Here is a 19,762-nt window from a genome sequence, read left to right as displayed (position 1 = left end):
CCCGTCTTTACTAAAAATACGAAAATTAGCCAGGCATGGTGGTGGGTGCCTGTAGTCCCAGTTACTTAGGAGGCTGAGGCAGGAGAATCATCTGAACCCAGGAGGCCGAGGTTGCAGCGAGCTGAGATTGTGCCACTGCACTCCGTCCTGAGCAATAGAGCAATACACTGTCTCAAAAAAATAATAATAATAATAGTAATTGTTTAAAAATGCATTGCTTTAGATGGATGTTAATTTACATAATTTGTGAATTTAAAAAACAGTTACATTTGCTATGCAGCGAGCACAGATACACAATTCCTATTAATTTAATGGGAATTGTGACTCCTATTAGGTTTACAGCCAAATCCCCAAGTACCTTGCTGAAAATTTACCTCCTAGACGTCAACTAATCAGATATACTGAAATGAACAAAAGTAGTCAATTTTGTTAGATTGGGAAATCTGAAGTCCCCACAGTAAGTCAAATCAGTGTTATCATAGCATTGGCCATGTAGTTATTCTCAACAAGAAAAGAACCAGGGTATTACAGTGAAAAGAGATAAATTGAAACAAGAGTTTTAAGAGCTCTACTAAATGGAGCATTTATTCCTAAGAGGAAAAACATGTTTTTTTCCAATTTGGTGTAAATTTTTCAAATTTTTTTTCTGAGTATACTGTTGAAAAGAGCAAAAAAGGCTGGGTGCGGTGGCTCATGCCTGTAATCCCAGTCTTTTGGGAGGCCAAGGTGGGTGGATCACAAGGTCAAGAGTTAGAGACCAGCCTGGCCAATATGGTGAAACCCCGTCTCTACTAAAAACACAAAAGTTAGCTGGGTATGGTGGCAGATGACTGTAATCCCAGTTACTTGGGAGGTTGAAGTAGGAGAATCCCTTGAACCCAGGAGGTGGAGGTTGCAGTGAGCTGAGATCACGCCATTGCACTCCAGCGTGGGAGACAAAGCGAGACTCCCATCTCAAAATAAATAAATAAAAAAAAGCGGGAAAAATAAAAAATCCTTTTCTGAAGACTAAAATTATTCCCAAGAAGCCTAATCAGGGGAATAAAGAACAATCTGCAAAGAAATAGCCACTAGCTCCCAAGAAACAACTGGTTACTAACTTCTGAATCATGATCAATCAACTTATAATTTTTTCCAAAAATACTTTCAAAAAAGTTGTACCATGTCTACACCCATGCACCCCTACCCTCACCACAACCACCCCCACACACATACAATATGCAGTGGCTCTTATAGTGTGATGCTGAGTAACACCATCAGCATCACCCTGCAATTTGTCAGAAACGCTAACTAATGCTTGGGCCCCACCGCAGATCTTCCAGGTGATTCTGTTGTTTCATGACACTTCCAGCTACAAGAATTTCCTGACATACATCCAACCATCCAACTACCGCTCATCCCAATGCCTCTGTGAATATCATTATTATGGCACTTTATCACATTCTTATTACAACTGCTCATTGTCTTTTCCCTCATTACACAGACTATGAACCTCTTCAAAGATTTATTCTGTTTATGTGACAGCTATGGATTGAGTGCTTACTATAAGCCAGGCATTGTTAAGGCACTTGAAGACATCAATGAACAACAACACAATATCCCTGCCCTTGTGAAACTAGCATACTGCATGTTGTGTGTGTGTGTGTGTGTGTGTGTGTATGTGCACGCATATATATATATACACAAGAATGTGTATATATATACAGATTTCGTTATATGTGTGTGTAAATCAAAGAATGAAAGAAAAAAGGAGGAATGAATACAGTAGTCTGAATTATATCAATCTTTCTTACATTTAACCTTGGAGAACAAAGTTACTAATCGTTCCACCAAATTCAGCCCATTCTGAAGGAAATATCTATGGAAATATGCCAGAAACAGTTTTCACTATTTCATATTTAACCCCTAAATCTGCCTTTTTTTCTTCTACCCAAATAGTGAAAAGACCCTACAGACACATATTTTTTAGAGAGATAACATTAACTCAAGTCATTATAAAATGTACTTAGAGAACTTAAAAGTACAGTAAAAACTAGCAAGAAACTATTTCTACAACTATGTTTACCATATTTTCTTGATTTATATAAAATAAATACATAAAGCTATTTGTGGCATCTCTCACATTTATACCTGGCATAACATTTTTCTTTGAAATAAGGATAAGCAACAAGGTAATTTCAGGTAATTAAGTAAAACTTTGACTAATAAAATCTAATTACATATTCATTGCATAAAGAATTCAACCTGAAATCCATATTACTGATTTTGCTGAAGGAGTACTATTATTTGTAACTTGTCACTTGAGCAAGCCTTCATGTGTCTAACTTATGCTTGCCAAGGCTCCATTATACAGCATAATTTAATTCTCTAGGACACAAAAATTCAATTTACTTTCTACTTACTGATACATGATTCCACAGTGGGTACTATGCTTATAAAAACTGGCCAAAAGAATCAAAGCACACCAGTCTCTCAACAAAACTGACTTTTAAAGCATCTGAGATTAGTTCTCTAGAAATAAAATCAATTATAAGAAAAATTTACAAAATATTTTGAAAGTATGGTCTGTATAAAATCATTTTTATTTGGAAATTCTAAATATAACTTTCCCCAAAATACATTATAGGAAAAGCTTAGAGAATATGTAAAATATTAATCCTATTTTACAGAAACAGGTAAATTTTAATGGATAAGACTTGATTCAAGATAGAGATAGGTAGATGTTAACAATTAAACCTTTGTATAATTAGCTTTTACCATGTTCAAACTTTAAAAATGCTTAGTGATCTGCCCTTTTATGTGTACACAAAATATGACATTTACAATGTTTGCCTGAACACAGAGTAAGTCCTTATGAATTTGGAAATGTATATCTCACTATGTACAGATGTAAAGCAAATCCAAAATTATGTGAAGCCTTTAAAATCACGTACCAAGGTAAAATACAACTGTAACAGGAGGAAAAAAAAAGATCTAAAAAGAAAGGCATAACCCATGGCTATTCTACGACATACACGCTTGTTTTTTAAACAAAATCTTAATTAGCTGCCATTACTTAAAAACCCTAATGTTTGATTTCTACTGCAAGGCAGAAGACTGGAAAAACCAAGCTAAATACTGGAATGGTAATCACAGGTCCTCTGACAAGCATTTTCTTATCTGACCTCAAGTCCGCTGCCCTCAAGGCACCAACAGGTATTTAAGGTTTCAATCCCTGCACAAGACCATGAGCTTCTCAAGAGTAAAAACTATGCATTCACACGTTTACAGCACCACAACTGCAAAATCATGGAACTGACCCAAATGCCCATCAATCAACAAGTGGATAAAGGAACTGTGGTGTGTGTGTGTGTATACATATGTGATGGACTACTACTCAGCCATAAAAAGGAATGAACTGACAGTATTTGCAGTCACTTGGATCAGACTGGAGACTATCATTCTAAGTGAAGTAACTCAGGAATGGAAAACCAAACATCCCATGTTCTCACTGATATGTAGGAGCTAAGCTATGAGGACACAAAGACATAAGAATGATACAATGGACTTTGGGGACTTAGGGGGAAGAGTGGGAGCGAGGTGAGGAATAAAAGACAACATATATGGTGCAGTGTATACTGCTCGGGCGATGGGTGCACCAGGATCTCAAAAATCACCACTAAAGAACTTACTCATGTAACCAAATACTACCTGTGCCCCAATAACTTATGGGAAAATAAAAAATAAAATAAAACAAACGAAAAAAGAACCGTGCCTAATGCATTATTTTTCCTTGTGTATTTCTGAATCCTAAGCATGCAGCTCAATTTAATCACTCAATAAATGAGGAAACAGGGAAGAAATCACTCAGGAAAACTTATCTGAGTTTACCTGCAAGAACCTAGAAATTGGTACAAAAAGAACTAAACTCTGTAACATGTTAAAAGGTTACAATCATGTAAGGGCCTAAAAGAAATTTATCTGCCTTCCTATGCCTTCTTACCTAACGTTGATTGGCTTTCTCTATAGATGTTCACAGAGCATTATCTGCTTTCTGGCAATAAACGACTATCATGTCATGTAAGACTTTCTCTTTCTAAAACAAACCCATGCAATACTGGATCAATGTTCTAACAGTGTGTATTAACTGTGTATACTCTTACAATTAGCAGTATGGATTCGTCCCAGGTTCTTTTTACTCATAGGAGGGAAGTGCTTCAGAAGCAATACCCCCTAGCCTGATGTGCCAAAAATGAAATTTCTCCTAACAGCAGATATGAATCCTGACCTGATAGATGACACTGAAAATAAAGCTGCAGTATCTCATGAAAAAAGTCTCTGTTTGCTAGCCCCCCACTGAGCTAAGCTACTGTGCAAGCAAAGTGGTCTCTACCCTGATTAGAAATTTTTTCATTATGTGGACTAATGAGCCATTGGTCCACACCTGGAATCTTTTTTAAATGTATAAAAAACATTCAAACATAACAGCAGGAATTCAGTTAGGTTTTTTCCCGCCAAAAATGAGACGCAAAATCATCAGACTACATACAAGATTTTCACAACAATCCAAGCCAGAAATTTATATTATTAAACACAATTCCTGTTCACTGTTTATCATGATAGTATTATTCATTCAGAGAGATTACATATGATGTTAGATACGATGCATCTTCAGTTCTAAAGTAAAGAACAATGTCATCTGAAAATAAAATATTAACCCAAAGATTGTAACTTCCAAGTGTGACTTAAACCCAAGTGAACACTACTTACTTTCTGAATACAGAAATTCTTACTTTAAGTATTTCTAAAATTTGTTATTTATTTAAATTATATTATATTATATCAATATACTGAAGGTAAGGGACTAGAGGGACAAGGAGAATATGATAAAATGTAACTCTGGAACAAGCAATTCAAGTAAAATTCTTTCAGCAAAATTAAAATGTTATTTTGAAGCTTATTACAGAGACAATGGAATAATACACTTCTATTAGTTGACAGTATGCCCCTTCTCCACCTATCATTTTAATAATAGGTATAAGTGAGATCACTTAAAAGTACATAGAAAAGCAATTTTTTAATTCTTAAACATTTTTTCAAGAATATTTAATTGGAATTTTTTAATCCATTATATTTTATATGCATTTCTCAGAGATTTTATACCCTTCACACACTTTACAAGATTAATACATTTTCATGCCAATAACTGCCACTATCAACTAGCTATAAAATTTATACATCTTAGCTCCATATTAACTTCTAGCCTACTCTAAAAAACACCTGCATGTGTGTTATTTTCATACGGAAATAATATTTAAGACTAAGAAAACAACGGATACCAGAAATCTATATAGTAGTTAATAAATGATGATTCCAATTATTTCATTAGGCTTCAAAAGTATATTAATTTCTTTAAAACTCAGGTCTGTCTTGAAAAATACACTCATTACTATTCCTAGATTTATAAAAACGTTTAATGCAATAGTGCTTAAGAAAAAGTCCACATCTACTTTTAAATACAAAGAAATAATCATTATATTTCTGCAAATTTAACATTACAAAGTATATACATATACACACATATATACAGCTAAAGATATAAACATAAAAAGATGAACTATTATTAAAAAGTAACTTTTCATAAAAGATTAAAAATTTTAACTTAGGAATTTTAGAATTATGCCCACACTTAAGCAAATGTAACTAAAGATGAAAGAGTTTCCACAAAATACTTTCCATTTTACTAAAATAAATGTAGTGAATAAATGCAAAATGTATACCAAAAAAAAAAAACAGAGCTTTCATTTAGTTCCCTCGGGATTATTTAGAATGGTTATATTTCATAAATGTATATAAAATATAAACTCACATATCTAGCACTTTCCATATCGTATCTGTGTTACCAAAAGAACTCAACCACCTAATAAAGAATTCAATATTCAGGAAATCATTTTAATGACTATTTTTAAAATAATAAATGAATATTCTAGGTACTTCCATATAAAGAAGATTGTATAGTTCAAGTTCTTCTGGATTTAAAAAACAAAATGTAAACTGGATCTTACCTTCTGTATTCGGTAAGAAGCTGATTACAATGATAAACCACAGACTTCGCATTCTGCAACCAGAAGACACCATTATTGATCCTTTTAAATATTTTCTTTGTATTCCTTAATGAATCTAGTTATAAATGCCCAGCTTCATCAAAACCAGCAGTCTGCATCATTGATCTTCATATCTGAAAAACAAACAAATCCATCATTTACTCTATGGTCTTTCTACATCACAAAAAATTGCAGAAATGACAATTCTCTCTCTCCGTTCCTCTCTCTCTCTCCTGAATATAAAACGTATTTTGATTCTATGTCCACTATGGAAGCCGCTCCTATACACTGGATATCTGAATCTTACATTCTGAAAACAGTCAAAGCCCAAAAAGGTTGACTGCCTTTTTGACAAGTGAAATTGCCAAAATTTCTACATGGCAAAATAATGCCATATACAAAGGGATTCTGGAAATGCCACATTCCTAATCACCAAGTCAAACTTATTTCCCTGACTGCTAGGTTTTCAAAGCCCCTATGAATCCAGTTCTCCAAACTGGAGAGTGTACAAAAACTTCAGAAGTATGACTTAGTGTTTCTCGGCTTCTAGGATCACATGAGACCAGGTCATTTGCTGGGTTCTGTCCAAGTGTTTTACTTCTTTCTAAGCTTGTGTGAGGAATCACAGCAAACATTAGCCTTATAATACACATAAAATGAAGGCATTTCCCAAATATATCTAGCCTCCTCATTTAGCCTCTGAGGGAAAGGAAATTACAAACTTTTCTGTTAAAGGAACATCTTACAGTTTCTTCATGTTCGTTTCCTATTATGTTCTTCTAAGTAATACTCTTACACCAAGTTTTCTCCAGTCATTCTTAACCTCCTGCAACTAAAGAGTTCTATAAAGTGCAGCAGTGAGGGAATTCTTCCCTCCCTTTCTGAGGTTATATATATATAACTCAGTAAAACAAACTCATTACATCACTTCGATGCTGTCACTAAACCACAGAGAAAATTTAGAAAACAAAATTTTCCTGATAACTTTTGAGTTCTTGCACATTATCTGACCTACTGTGCATTTACTACATGCTTCATATAGCATATCATACAAGATGCTATTAGCAGTACACTACATTTTACTATCAGTTCATTATAATGTAACCTGAATGGAAAAGTAGGCAGATGCTAAACGGTTTGAAACACTTATTACCTATAAAGGTAATATCTTGCTTTATTAAGAACACAACAAAAATAATGTAAGAAATTAATCTGAAATCATTCAGGCCCATAGTTTCAGAGATGTAAATGCTTCCCTAAGGATCCTGCTATGAATTGGTCCAAGTTTTAGGTCTCTCTGAAAGCACTGAAGACACAGGGGAGGGGGGCATCACCGACATCAGTAGTATACTATTTAAGAACACCTCAGATGCTTATCTGTCCAAAGAAACAAAGGAAAATGCAAACTTCCTCAAAAAGAAGAATGATGTATCCAAAATTAATCTGATGGAGACACATGGCACACATCCCTGCAAAACTAGCTGGCTGGCTCTATACATTTTTCACTCTGAGCTCCCATACACTATTCAAAAGTAACCAAAACCAAAAGTGAACCTGCAGTTTACAACTGCTGTAGCAATGTGCCTGCCTTAAAACTGAAAGTTATTCTATGTAAAGCATTTTAAAAAATCAGATAATCTCATGGCTTGTCACATTCAAAAGGCCATCAATGAACAATTCCTTATATCCTTACAGTCTGTTCAATGATCTGATCAGCAATCAGAATAATTTAGATGAAGTGCATTACTGCTACAAGTAAAATAAAGTCAGCCTTTGGACCACTCTAGATTCCAAGCAAAGAATTTTTACTGTCCAAGTTTTCATTGTTTGATTTCAATGAGCTAGTGCATACAGGCAGCTTGCCCACATGCTCAACTCTTGCACACGTTTCCACTTTCTTAAAGTGATCCAAGATCAGTCTGTCTTCAGTCATCCACTATTCAAAAGAGCCCTTGTTTGTGGGAAGGAGGAGGAAGGAAGAAATCAGGGACTGATGACTGCCTTGTAGGAAACAGCTGCCAAGATAGGAAAACCTCTGTTAGTGAAGGGAAAAAGGAGGAGGAAACCACACAATCAAGACCTCTATTGTGGTCTCTGGCCAGGAAAGAATACCTCATGAAAATTTTTATATACTAAAAATTCAGTGTATTCTGACGGTTTGAGAAAGTGGTTGTTTCAGACAAATGGAAATAGGTTCTAGAATGTATAAAATCGTGGCATCTTTTATGAAAATAAAGCTTAAGTCAATCTGCCTGTGTAATGAATAAGTAAAAAGAATATCAAATTTATTTTTATCATTCTACAACCTGTGCCCAATCACTTTTACATCAAATAAAATTATTTCCAAAACCTCAAGCTTTAAGTGCAATTTGGAAACTAAATCAAATGATTTTATTGCTGTGACCCAAGTTTTAAACAACCTTCCATTAAACAAATGTTAATGAAAGTTGAAATACCTAACAAACCACAATCAGCTAAGAATAGAACGAATAAATAATCAAATATGATGACACTAATCCCAAGAAGGCATTCCTTCTAAATCATATTGGAGCCAAACCACTGGCATAGATACAGCTAATATTTGTCCTTCAAATTCTGTAACTGCAAAAAGCTCAGTAACAGCATTTCACAAAGTAAAACAAAAACAAGTAACAAAACCAGAAAAGGTCTATTAAATTTCCTTTTAAAAAACAGAAAAGATTACTTCAAATGATTCCCACATTAATAACTTTCTTTTGAGTTTTAGAAAACCTTTTTCCAAGAACATCAAAGAGCTTAGGATGAAGTGGGGGAGGAACCGGGAGAGTAGAGGTGTAGTGCATGGTGAAGCTCCTGGTAATGCTTGCTAAGTAATGGTTCACTTCTTAGTAAAACAGGATACCGCCGATTTCTACTTAAACTATAAATGACTATGACTGTCAAAAATCCAAACCACTTCTAACGTACAACCTAGTCCCACCTCTGCTTTTTCCTTATCCTTCAAATAAGATTCAAACAATTTCATCCTAACCTTGTTCCTATAAACCACAAACCATTGTCTACCAAACCTCTGTCATTTTTTAAAATCTAAATATCCTATTACTCTGTCATGTAAAAAGTCAACTAATGCATCATTACTACCAAACCTTCCAAAGCTGAGCAGTGACATCCAGGAATATGCTTCAGCTGTGTATATCCCAACAGACCTCAATGTTTTATACACTACTTGCAACGTACAGTCAGCTGTAGTCTTTCAGACAGTAACCTGCTTCCATTTATTAGCTGCATTAAATATCCTGTGCAGTGTGTCCTTAAAAGGACAACACTGTTAACTAATTTTAAGCCACATATTTACACTACACTACCAGGAAATCACATCTAGCCTTATTATGTGATGAAGCTTATTTAACAAATATAGAAAAAATAAAATGTTTATTGATAAGCATCATTGAAAGAAATAGAGTATAACACATTTCAAATTAATAAGGGCAAAAGAAAATTAAACTACAATTTTCTAAAATTGGTTAACTAATGTTGATATTCTACTAGGAGCAAAGCCACCATAAGGAGTGCTATCTAAAGCTTTATTTTTGGTTTCTACTCATGTACAGTGAACTACTGCAAACACTGGATATTAAGCCCAAAACAATTATAAGCACCAAGAGAAAAGGAAAAGAAAAGAGCCAGCTAAGCATGAGAACTACCAGTCACCCATCCTTGTTATTATGCACTAATGCTGGGTAAAATGAAACATTAATGTTTTAGGTAAGCCTAAATTCTATGTACTAAATATATGTCAACTCTAAATGAAAACTGAAGCCAGCTTTACAAAATCAGTCTCTGATCTTATTTGCATCATAAAATTATAATCATTATGAGACAGAATTTACTAACAAAAGTCACTTTTCTATATTTTACCAAAACAAACACACACAAAAAAGGATGATACTAACCCAACCCTGCCTTTTCATTTTCTATGCAAAGGCTTACAAAATAAAAAATAAATTACAGTTTTATTTCACTTTAGCTGAACCTCAATCAGGTTATTCACTTTTCAGAAATATTTTATGTGTAATCTTTACAGACTAGATTTCCCCTTCTTAACATCAGAGAACACATCATTACTCCTGGGAGTTTTCCTTCAGTTAGTCAGCTAATCAGAAAGGCTCTTAGAAGCTTCAGATATTCAGCATTCTTTGGGGTTTGAGTTTATTTTCTTTCCTTCATCAGGATAAGGTTGGAGCTGGCAATGCTCATAGAGATTTTAGAACCACGTGGCCAGCCACTAGTCACTACCCTCCTTCTCCATCTTCTTTCTGCAGGCACGGCTATCAACTCTAGAAGACATTAATTAAACTATTTATACAAAAGTCCCCTTAACATTCATCATTGGTCTCACCCTTTACTAAAATTTCTTCGTTTCACAGACATAGTAGACACTCAGGAAATATTTCTAGTCATAGTACTTGTAATTCAACTCAAAAAAAAAAAAAAAAACGCATGAGGACTCTAGACTATTAGAAAGTTCAGACCAGGCACGGTGGCTCACTCCTGTAATCCCAGCACTTTGGGAGGCCAAGGCGGGCGGATCATAAGGTCAAGAGATCGAGACCAGCCTGACCAACATGGTGAAACGCCGTCTCTACTAAAAATACACAAAAAATTAGCCGGGCGTGGTGGTGGGCGCCTGTAGTCCCAGCTACTCAGGAGGCTGAGGCAGGAGAATTGCTTGAACCCAGGGGGTGGAGGTTGCAGTGAGCCTGGGTGACACAGCAAGACTCCATATCAAAAACAAAAAAAAAAAAAAAGAAAAAAAGAAAAAAAAAGTTCAGAGGCAATACAATGTCTTTTAAAATTGGAGAGGACTGCTATCTAAAAAATAACTTTTTCTTTCCCCCAAATTGGGAAAAAGCTAACTTCTGTGTTGTCTGAAATACTGTATCAGAAACGTATCACTAATCCTTACCAAAAAAGCAGGATCAGTATTATAAAGGTCAGAAATCTGAGGCTCACAATGGTAAAATAACTCAAACAAAATTACCCAGCTAATAAGTAGCAGAGCTTAGATCCCAATCAAGGCTAACTAGAAAGCCATTCTTTCCACTATTCACCAAATTATTCCTTCAACAAATATTTACTGAGCACCTATTACATATGTTGTGCACTGAGGAAAAAAAGAAACAAAATTTCTCATCCACAGGGAGATTACACTGTAGTTTAAAAATAACTCATCCTAATAAAAAGTTGTAACTGCCTTGCACACAGTTAGGCTCCCAAAAAAATTACAGCTACCAACTAGACAGATAACAGTATGCTTACTCTTTCATGTAATTTTCCCAACAACCTTAAGAAATATATATTGCCTCCATTTTATCTTAAAAGCAGAAAACTTAACGTACTCAAGGACAGTAAGGAAGCAGAAGGGCTGAGAAATAAGCCTATGTTCTAAAATCACTACTAATTATGTAGACCAGATAAACTTATTTTACTATCTTTTCCTTTTGAATAAAAAAATGAATACAGAACAAAATCATCTTGTTCTGAAAGTGAGGAAATACCACAATAATGAGTTGATTTTCAAAATGTTTACATGAGCAAAACATCCCTTTAATAACAGCTAAATATTAACTTAATTTTTACTATTTCCAGTTGAGCTATCTTAATTTACTCATTACTAAAGTGCCTAAATTATACGTTATAAGTTAACTAATTACACTGACAAATTTTATCAACCAAACTACTAGAGAAGTTGCTCATAGTAAGTCAAAAAATAAATATATAAATATTTCCTCCAATATAACTAGCAATGCATCTTTAATAGTCATGGAACAAATGTTTTAATATTAACATCTATAAGATTATGGACTAATCATCATTTGGGCAAGAATAACAGAAAAAACTCAACGTGGCTCACCCGTAAGATGCAATCTTATGTTTGGCCCACTGCACTGGATCCTTTGTCCATAAATCACTGTTACTAACCATTCCCTGAATCAACATTCAAATTCCCTCTTGGTCTATATATACAACCACTAAATGAAATAATAATGACCCAGGATCTGTCATATATTAGATCATCAATATCACCGTCAGAGGTTTCTTAGAGGTGATGAGGTAATCTGAGTAAAATGTGCCAAATGATCTTAAAAACAAACACGAAGAATTGGCTGGGCGAGGTGGCTCACGCCTGTAAATCCCAGCACTTTGGGAGGCAGAGGTGGGTGGATCACCTGAGGTCAGAAGTTCGAGACCAGCCTGGCCAACGTGGCGAAACCCCATCTCCACTAAAATACAAAAATTAGCTAGGCCTGGTGGCGGGCACCTGTAATCCCAGCTAGTCAGGAGGCTGAGGGAGGAGAATCGCTTGAACCCGGGAGGTGGAGGCTGCAGTGAGCCGAGATCGTACCACTGCACTCCAGCCCTGGAGACAGAGCAAGACTACATCTCAAAAAAAAATAATAATAATTATATACATATGTGAAAAATTAACTATAAAGAATACACAGTAAAAAGCTGAAGAAAGTTTTGTGAAGTGCTATAGCACACTGCCTTTGTAATTAATAAATGATACAATTCATTTGCAAACTACGTCAATATAGTGTTATCTAAGCTTACATTTCTTGCCTTTAACATAAAGTGATCACATTAGCACTATAATTTCATGTATGTTCATTCAAGTCAATGAATATCCAGTATTTCCTAGACATTTTTAATGGATATCCAGTGCTAAAATAAGTGTTATTCATTACTTTTTTTTACTTTATGTAGTAACTGGTCCTGTGTTAGGTTCTAAAGGTATTATAAAATAGATTAAGATATAGCTACTGCCTTCAAGAAATTAATAATCTTATTAGAATTAAATATGCAAGAAAATGACCAAGATCCACAATAAGCATTAAATAATAATTACTAAACCTCCCAAAACTTAATGGTAATAAATGTGATGAGAAGATAAGAGAACTAACAGAAGTTTCTGAATCTGTGTTTCCTTGAGACGTGTACCTAGATCAATCAGTCATCTTAATGAAGAAGTCAAGATTCGGATCAAGAGCACACTATATAGAATCGTAGCTCAACCTGCCCCTACGAGGACTGCGGTAATTAAGAAGCATCTAGGTCTCAAGTTCAGCAACCATATAAAGGTAGGAAGAGATTATAAATCTATGATTCCATCATTTTCCAATTTTCCCAATGATAAACTTATGGTCCTGATTCTACCTTAAGTAACGTTAAGGAAGCCATCTGGGGGCTTCTGCAATATCTTTAACTAAGGACTTGTTTCTTCTATCAAAATATGTCTCGGCAATTATTCTAATTCACATCTTTAAAAGAAGCAACTATTTCAGAAAATCTTTGTTTTTGAAATCTTACAAATTATTATATTGACAGACATAATACAATAAACTGAAACATTTAACTCACATATTTCACACTTCGCCTTCCTGGGAAAACTACAGATAATCAAAATTCAAAACATCAGGGACTTCAAGAAAGAACAAGTTTCTATGCCTTAGCTGGGATTAGTCCCGATTATGCCGAATGTTCCATACCATTTATATCTGTGTCTACAAGTAAAACTCAAAATAAAAGGATTTTCTTGAGTTGTACAGAAAAGGAATATACCAATTATTTATAAATACCTAACTTAATTAATAGTACTAAAGATAAAGCTAGAGTCTAAGTGAATGAACAGAATAGATTCTTTGGCTTCCCATGTCAGCCTGAAATTCTGTGTTTGGTGTAGCTGATTCCTCTAAGAATATTAGGAGATTTATCACACCTGTAATCCCAGCACTTTGGGAGGCCGAGGCGGGCGGATTGCCTGAGGTCAGGAGTTCGAGACCAGCCTGACCAATGTGGTGAAACCCCAACTCTACTAAAAATACAAAAATTAGCCAGGCATGGTGGCAGGCGCCTGTAATCCCAGCTACTCGGGAGGCTGAGGCAGGAGAATCGCTTGAACCCAGGAGGCGGAGGTTGCAGTGAGCCGAGATAGTGCCACTCCACTCCAGCCCGGGTAACAAGAGTGAGACTTCCTCCCAGAAAGAAAGAAAAAAAAAAAAAATTAGGAGATTTACATGAGAAAGTAAGAAAAATATTCATGGACACAACTATTAAGAAACAGTAACAGACTGTGTCATTTTGAATGGCTGTTAGGTATGAAAAAATTAAAAACCAAAACATCTTCCATTAAAAAATTAAAATTTCTGTTTTAGTGCTTCTTTACTACTCAAACATGGAGGAGGAGAGGTATGTGGTTTTTAGAAAAGAGCTTCTCAACTTTAAAATATAATTTTATAACCTACTAAAATTTCAAATAACATTAAAGTAGTAATAAAGCAGGGATGTTTAATAAAAAAGAAACATAGGTTATAAAAATCAGAGAAAAATGACTAGAAGCCTGAATTACTTGCCAAGACTCCTTCATCTGGTAACAGACTAATGTATTTTTGCAATATTTTAATGGTTTTTAAAATGTTTCAATTCAGAAAACTTTCAGGAAAATTATCACTTATTGTTGCTACTCCGCATATAAAGAAAAGCAAAAATCTGCTTTAAAAAAACATCAGTGATGATAAAAACTACGGAATCTTCAAATCTCTTGAGCTTAAAATTATAAATTATATTCCATTACATTTGTAAAGATTAGAACCGCATTTTATGCAGACCAATACTATAGATATCAGATCGGAAGTTAGGTAACTCTTTCTATGGAGGACCAGACAGTAAATATTTTAGGCTTTAAGAGTGATATGGTCTGTGCCATAACTACATATGTCTGCCACTGCAGTGTGAAAGGTGCCACAGACAATGCATACCCCAATGACATTGGCTGTGTGCCAATACAACTTTACTTACAAAACAGATGGCTAGCCATTGTTTGCCAACTCCTGTTTATAGATGAACAATCTTAAGACCAAGATAACTGGATGCAGTTCAGTCACATAATGAACTAATAACTATTCATGTCTGCCACAATAATCAAATCAACTTCAGTCTATTATTTTAAGAAACTAAATGTTAATATAAAGGTAAATTAACCATACTAGAATAAGAAAAATAAAACAAAGTAGCATTATTTACTGATCAAAACAAATTAGAGTTTCAGGCCAGGTGCAGTGGCTCACACCTGTAATCCTAGCACTTTGGGAGTCCGAGGCCGTTGGATTGGCTGAGGTCAGGAGTTTGAGACCAGCCTGGACAACATGGTGAAACCCCATCTCTGCCAAAAATGCAAAATTTAGCCAGACATGGTGGCACCACCTGTAATCCTAGCTAACCTGGAGGTTGAGGCACAAGAAATGCTTGAACTGGGGAGGCTGAGGGTGTAGTGCGCCAAGATTGCACCACTGCAATCCAGCCCAGGTGATGACGAGACGATCTCAAAAAAAAAAAAAAAAAAAAAAAAAAATTAGTGTTTTCAGTGTGTGTTAACAGAGCCATATGTACACCTTAGAGTGTTTGGGGGAAAATTCTAGAAAAGAAAACAAAGGACATTACCACAGTAACTTAGCTTACTACTTTGTTTGGCATGAGAGTATATAAAACCAATCAAAATATTAAGTAAAGGGAGAATGAAAAGTGATGAGGTCTGGACAAGATCCCTGAGGTATTCTTCCATTATCATGACGGTTTCGAAGAGCTGCTGGTAAAAGTGGCTTCAAACTCTTGAAATTTCTGTCACCATAGCTATTTGCCCATGTGAAATACTGGATATACCCCAGATCCACATTACATTCAACAAGAAAATGTTAAATTCTAATTTGCTAGGTTTCTTGTATAAAGCTAAAAGTTCTACAAGGCCAAAATCACCAATCTTATTCCCAAATAATTATGAAGTCACAGTAAATGCAAACATTTCTTTGAAACATATATTTAGAGCTTTCCAATTCCCTATATGCAGATTCCCCTCAATGAAAATTCCGTTATTATTACAGTAAATATTTTTATTTTTTGTAAGTCTACTGTTCCTTAAAATTTAAGTCAAACTGTAACATATCATTCGTAAAAGTAACATTTTTAACCTACAATTAACAAGTATCACATTGAAATAAATCAAGGCTAAATTTTTCTATCAACATTATATATATAAGACAAAAGAGTGGAGAAGGTTACAAATTTTTAATAACATTATATTATGGTAGTAATAATCTAGGTGTTTGACTGGAAGTGAAGTGGATTACTGTAAATGAAATTTTAAAATGTCCTTTCCATTTTACAGATAACACAAAATGACTTTTTTTCATGTCTCTGGCGATAAGGATAAATTTGCCACACATTTAAATGGTGCCTTCACCCTTCCCACCCTGGCTCATGAATTAATAATTCAGTGACATTAATACAAGAAGATAAATGATAAAAAGGTTAAGGCGCAGGGGCCAACCATACACACATACTTCTTTTAGCACAGTTAATACTTCTCTGCCAAATTACAGCTAAAACTTTTTAACGGTTTTCAGTAACGTTTTTCCAATCTAAGTTGCAGCTTATGCACACACAATTTCACACAATTCAGGCTTAATAAATTTCCTGCTGGCACCAAACAATCATTCTAGGGGATTAAAGTGCAACATCTGTTAACATTAATAATGTTTTATATAGTCATATGTATTAAAGAAGCCTCTACTCCATTATTAGTCTCCTGAGAAACCTTCTAGACCAATATACTAATTTAGCATGAATTATATATATATTCTTCAATTGCTAACTTACAATAACAAAGAAATGCATTCGTGTGAAATGGTAAAAGAAAATCACATCTACTATGAAATAACAGATTTTCTTTCAACCAAGCTTACTACATATATATGTGCATGTGTGCATGGATACACACACAGACAAATGAAATTAGCCTGGTCTTCAATAGTTTTGAAACCAAAAATCCTCTGGAGTATTATTCATCTTAAGTTTAGGTAAAATACAGCTCTGTCAATACAAAAGGTACCTCATTTTAAAGTGGTACACATTCACTGTTCTATTGATTCTTACCCTGAAATACCTTAATCCTCTTCCCATTGCTTTCAATCCCTATCCTAACATCTTTCTTTCTGAACATCTGCAAAAATCTCAAAGCTGATTTCTCAACTTCCATCCATCTTGCCAGCCTCTACTAATCTTCCTAATTTCACTCTAAACCATAAATGTGTATAAAACTGGAACAAACTCTAAAAATAATTTTATATGAAAGAACACACCTGGGGCTGTGACTTGACAAAGGTTGATCTCAGAAATGTTTCTAAAATGTCTCCAAAAGTACATGTATTATTATTTCACTCTAACTTAGCACAACAAATCTAGTAATCTAGTATGTCTGGTATTTTGGATTTTTTTTTTTTTTTTTTTTTTTTTTTTTTTGAGTGACAAGGTCTGGCCAGGCACGGTGGCTCACACCTGTAATCCCAGCACTTTGGGAGGCTGAGGCGAGTGGATCATGAGGTAAAGCAATCGAGACCATCTTGGTCAACATGGTGAAACCCCGTCTCTACTAAAATACAAAAAATGAGTCAGGCATGGTGGTGTATGCCTGTAATCTCAGCTACTTGGGAGGCTGAGGCAGGAGAATCGCTTGAACCCGGGAGGCGGAGGTTGCAGTGATATGAGATTGCGCCACTGCACTCCAGCCTGGCAACAGAGCAAGACTCCATCTCAAAAAAAAAAAAAAAGAGATAGGGTCTTGCTCTGTTGCTCAGCTAAGACTGCAGTGGCATGATCACAGCTCAATGCAGTCTCCAACTCTTAGACTCAAGCAATCCTCCCACATCAGCCTCCTGAGAGTGGGGACCACAGACATATCCACTACACACACACACACACACACACACACACACACAATATTTATTTATTTTTGATTTTTAGTACTTCATAGAAACAGGACTCTATGTTGTCCAGGCTTGTCTTGAACTCCTGACCTCAAGCTATCCTCCCGTCTTGGCCTCCCAAACTGCTGGTGTTACAGGCTTGAGCCACTGCGCCCAGCCCTATTGTATCTATTTTAACAGGAAAGTTGCAACTGGGGCTGGAATAAAAGGGGAATGGCAATTGACAACCTAAAAGACAGAGCGAGAAAGAGGAGAATTAAAAAGCAAAACTGGAAACAGAGCCCAAACAGATCAAACTTCAAAAATACTTCAGCCTTCCGTTTCTGTCAAACTTCCTTGCTCAGTAATTCTGAATATACCTATGAAACTGACTTTTACTCAAGATTTTTTATTCACATAGAAAACATCTTTCCCCTCCACCTAATAAACTTCAGAATAAACTTGATAGTTTAAAAACCACCTGTGCCATAAAGCCAACCTGACTGCCTCAAACTGAAAAAAAACCTGTCCCTCTCTAGATTCTTACTGCCATTATCTGTTGTCATTTGTACAGTAGTTGCTATTGAGTAATATTGAGTCCTCTTCAATTAAGCTTTTAAACTAGTTTTAAAATGTCTTTTGCAGCCAGGCACGGTGGCTCATGCCTGTAAATCCCAGCAATTTGGGGAACCAAGGCAGGAGGATGGCTTGAGACCAGGAGTTCGAGTCCAGAGTGGGCAATAAAGAGACCTCCATCTCTACAAAAAATAAAAAAATTAGCTGGGCATGGTGGCATGTGCCTGTAGTTCCAGCTTCTTGGGAGGCTGAGACGGAAGGATCGCTTGAGCCCAGGAGATCCAGGCTACGGTGAGCTATGACCAGGCCACTGTACTCTAGCCTGGGCAAAAAAAAGAAAGACTTTGTCTATAAATAAATGAATAAATAAAATGTCTTTTGTTGAAATTTTCTACGTTTATCTTTCTTCAAGATAAATCTTTTCAAACCAAGCCTAAAAATGTATTGGGTATATACTTTGTTCAAGGCACTGAGGCTTAACCTGCAAGCAATACAATGATTCAGAAGATACAGAAATGACACAAGTGCACAAATAATGTCACAAATTTACGTAATGTAATTAAGAGAGTAAGTGCGCCTTATGGACCATGACTTTTGCTGATCACTTTGTGATTTTCATGACTAGTATAATATCCTGGTGATTAAAAAGATACATCAAATATATTAATAAACTTTCTGGAAAATATTTAATTTTTTGAAAGATTTACTTTAGCGAATATACCTACACTTGAGAAAGACCGTCCTTTCTTTCCTTCCTGGTTTTCTTGTTTAAGTATTATGTAATTCGCTTTTACGTTCTTGGGTCATAGAAGCTTACTCTCACTTCTCTTTCTTGGTATAGTTATGCTGTTTCTTCTGCCTGGAATCTCCTCTGCCACTTGTCCCTTGGCTAACTACTGTTCCTTTTCAATTTGGGTCCATCACTAGACTGTCTGACTGCTTCCCTAAACCTCCACCACACATCAGGAGTACAGTGTCATTTTTGTCCACAGTACAGAGTGCTCATCCCTATCACAAAGTAACATTTTCAAAAGATGGTGAGCTAACTGAACACAGTTATGATGAAAGATGGCTTTCATGTCTATGACTTCAGTGCTACCTTACCAGTGAGTATAACCCATGCACAATGCCTGGCAAAGAGCTAGCACCTAATAAATGTTTTTGATAATAAGAAACATAGGAGGGAGAGAGGGACGGAGGTGGGGGAAAGGAAGGAGAGAGGAAGCCAGGGAGGAAAAGAAAGAGGGAAGCAGGGAGGGAGGGAAGGAGGGAAGGAGGGAGGAAGGGAGGGAAGGAGGGAGGGAGGGACGGAGGGAGGAAGGAAGG

General features: G+C 35.6%; 1 protein-coding gene across 4 annotated transcripts in view; it reads right to left on the bottom strand.

Annotated features, from left to right (window-relative positions):
* The window catches only part of ADGRL2 (adhesion G protein-coupled receptor L2), a 203,411-nt gene that overhangs the window by 160,851 nt on the left and 22,798 nt on the right, over window positions 1-19,762 (bottom strand). For all 4 annotated transcript variants that reach the window (XM_011977776.1, XM_011977774.1, XM_011977777.1 and 1 more), the window contains one exon: window positions 6,045-6,217. In XM_011977776.1, coding sequence (XP_011833166.1) covers window positions 6,045-6,117 — 73 coding nt within the window. In that variant the 5' untranslated portion in view covers window positions 6,118-6,217. Of the gene's footprint in view, window positions 1-6,044; window positions 6,218-19,762 lie in introns of those variants that run through there.

Source organism: Mandrillus leucophaeus, unplaced genomic scaffold (assembly GCF_000951045.1).
Source record: "Mandrillus leucophaeus isolate KB7577 unplaced genomic scaffold, Mleu.le_1.0 Scaffold184, whole genome shotgun sequence".
In the NCBI taxonomy this organism is placed as follows: Eukaryota; Metazoa; Chordata; class Mammalia; order Primates; family Cercopithecidae; genus Mandrillus; species Mandrillus leucophaeus.
Note: the sequence above shows the minus strand (reverse complement) of the source record. Positions and strands in the feature narration are given on the sequence as shown.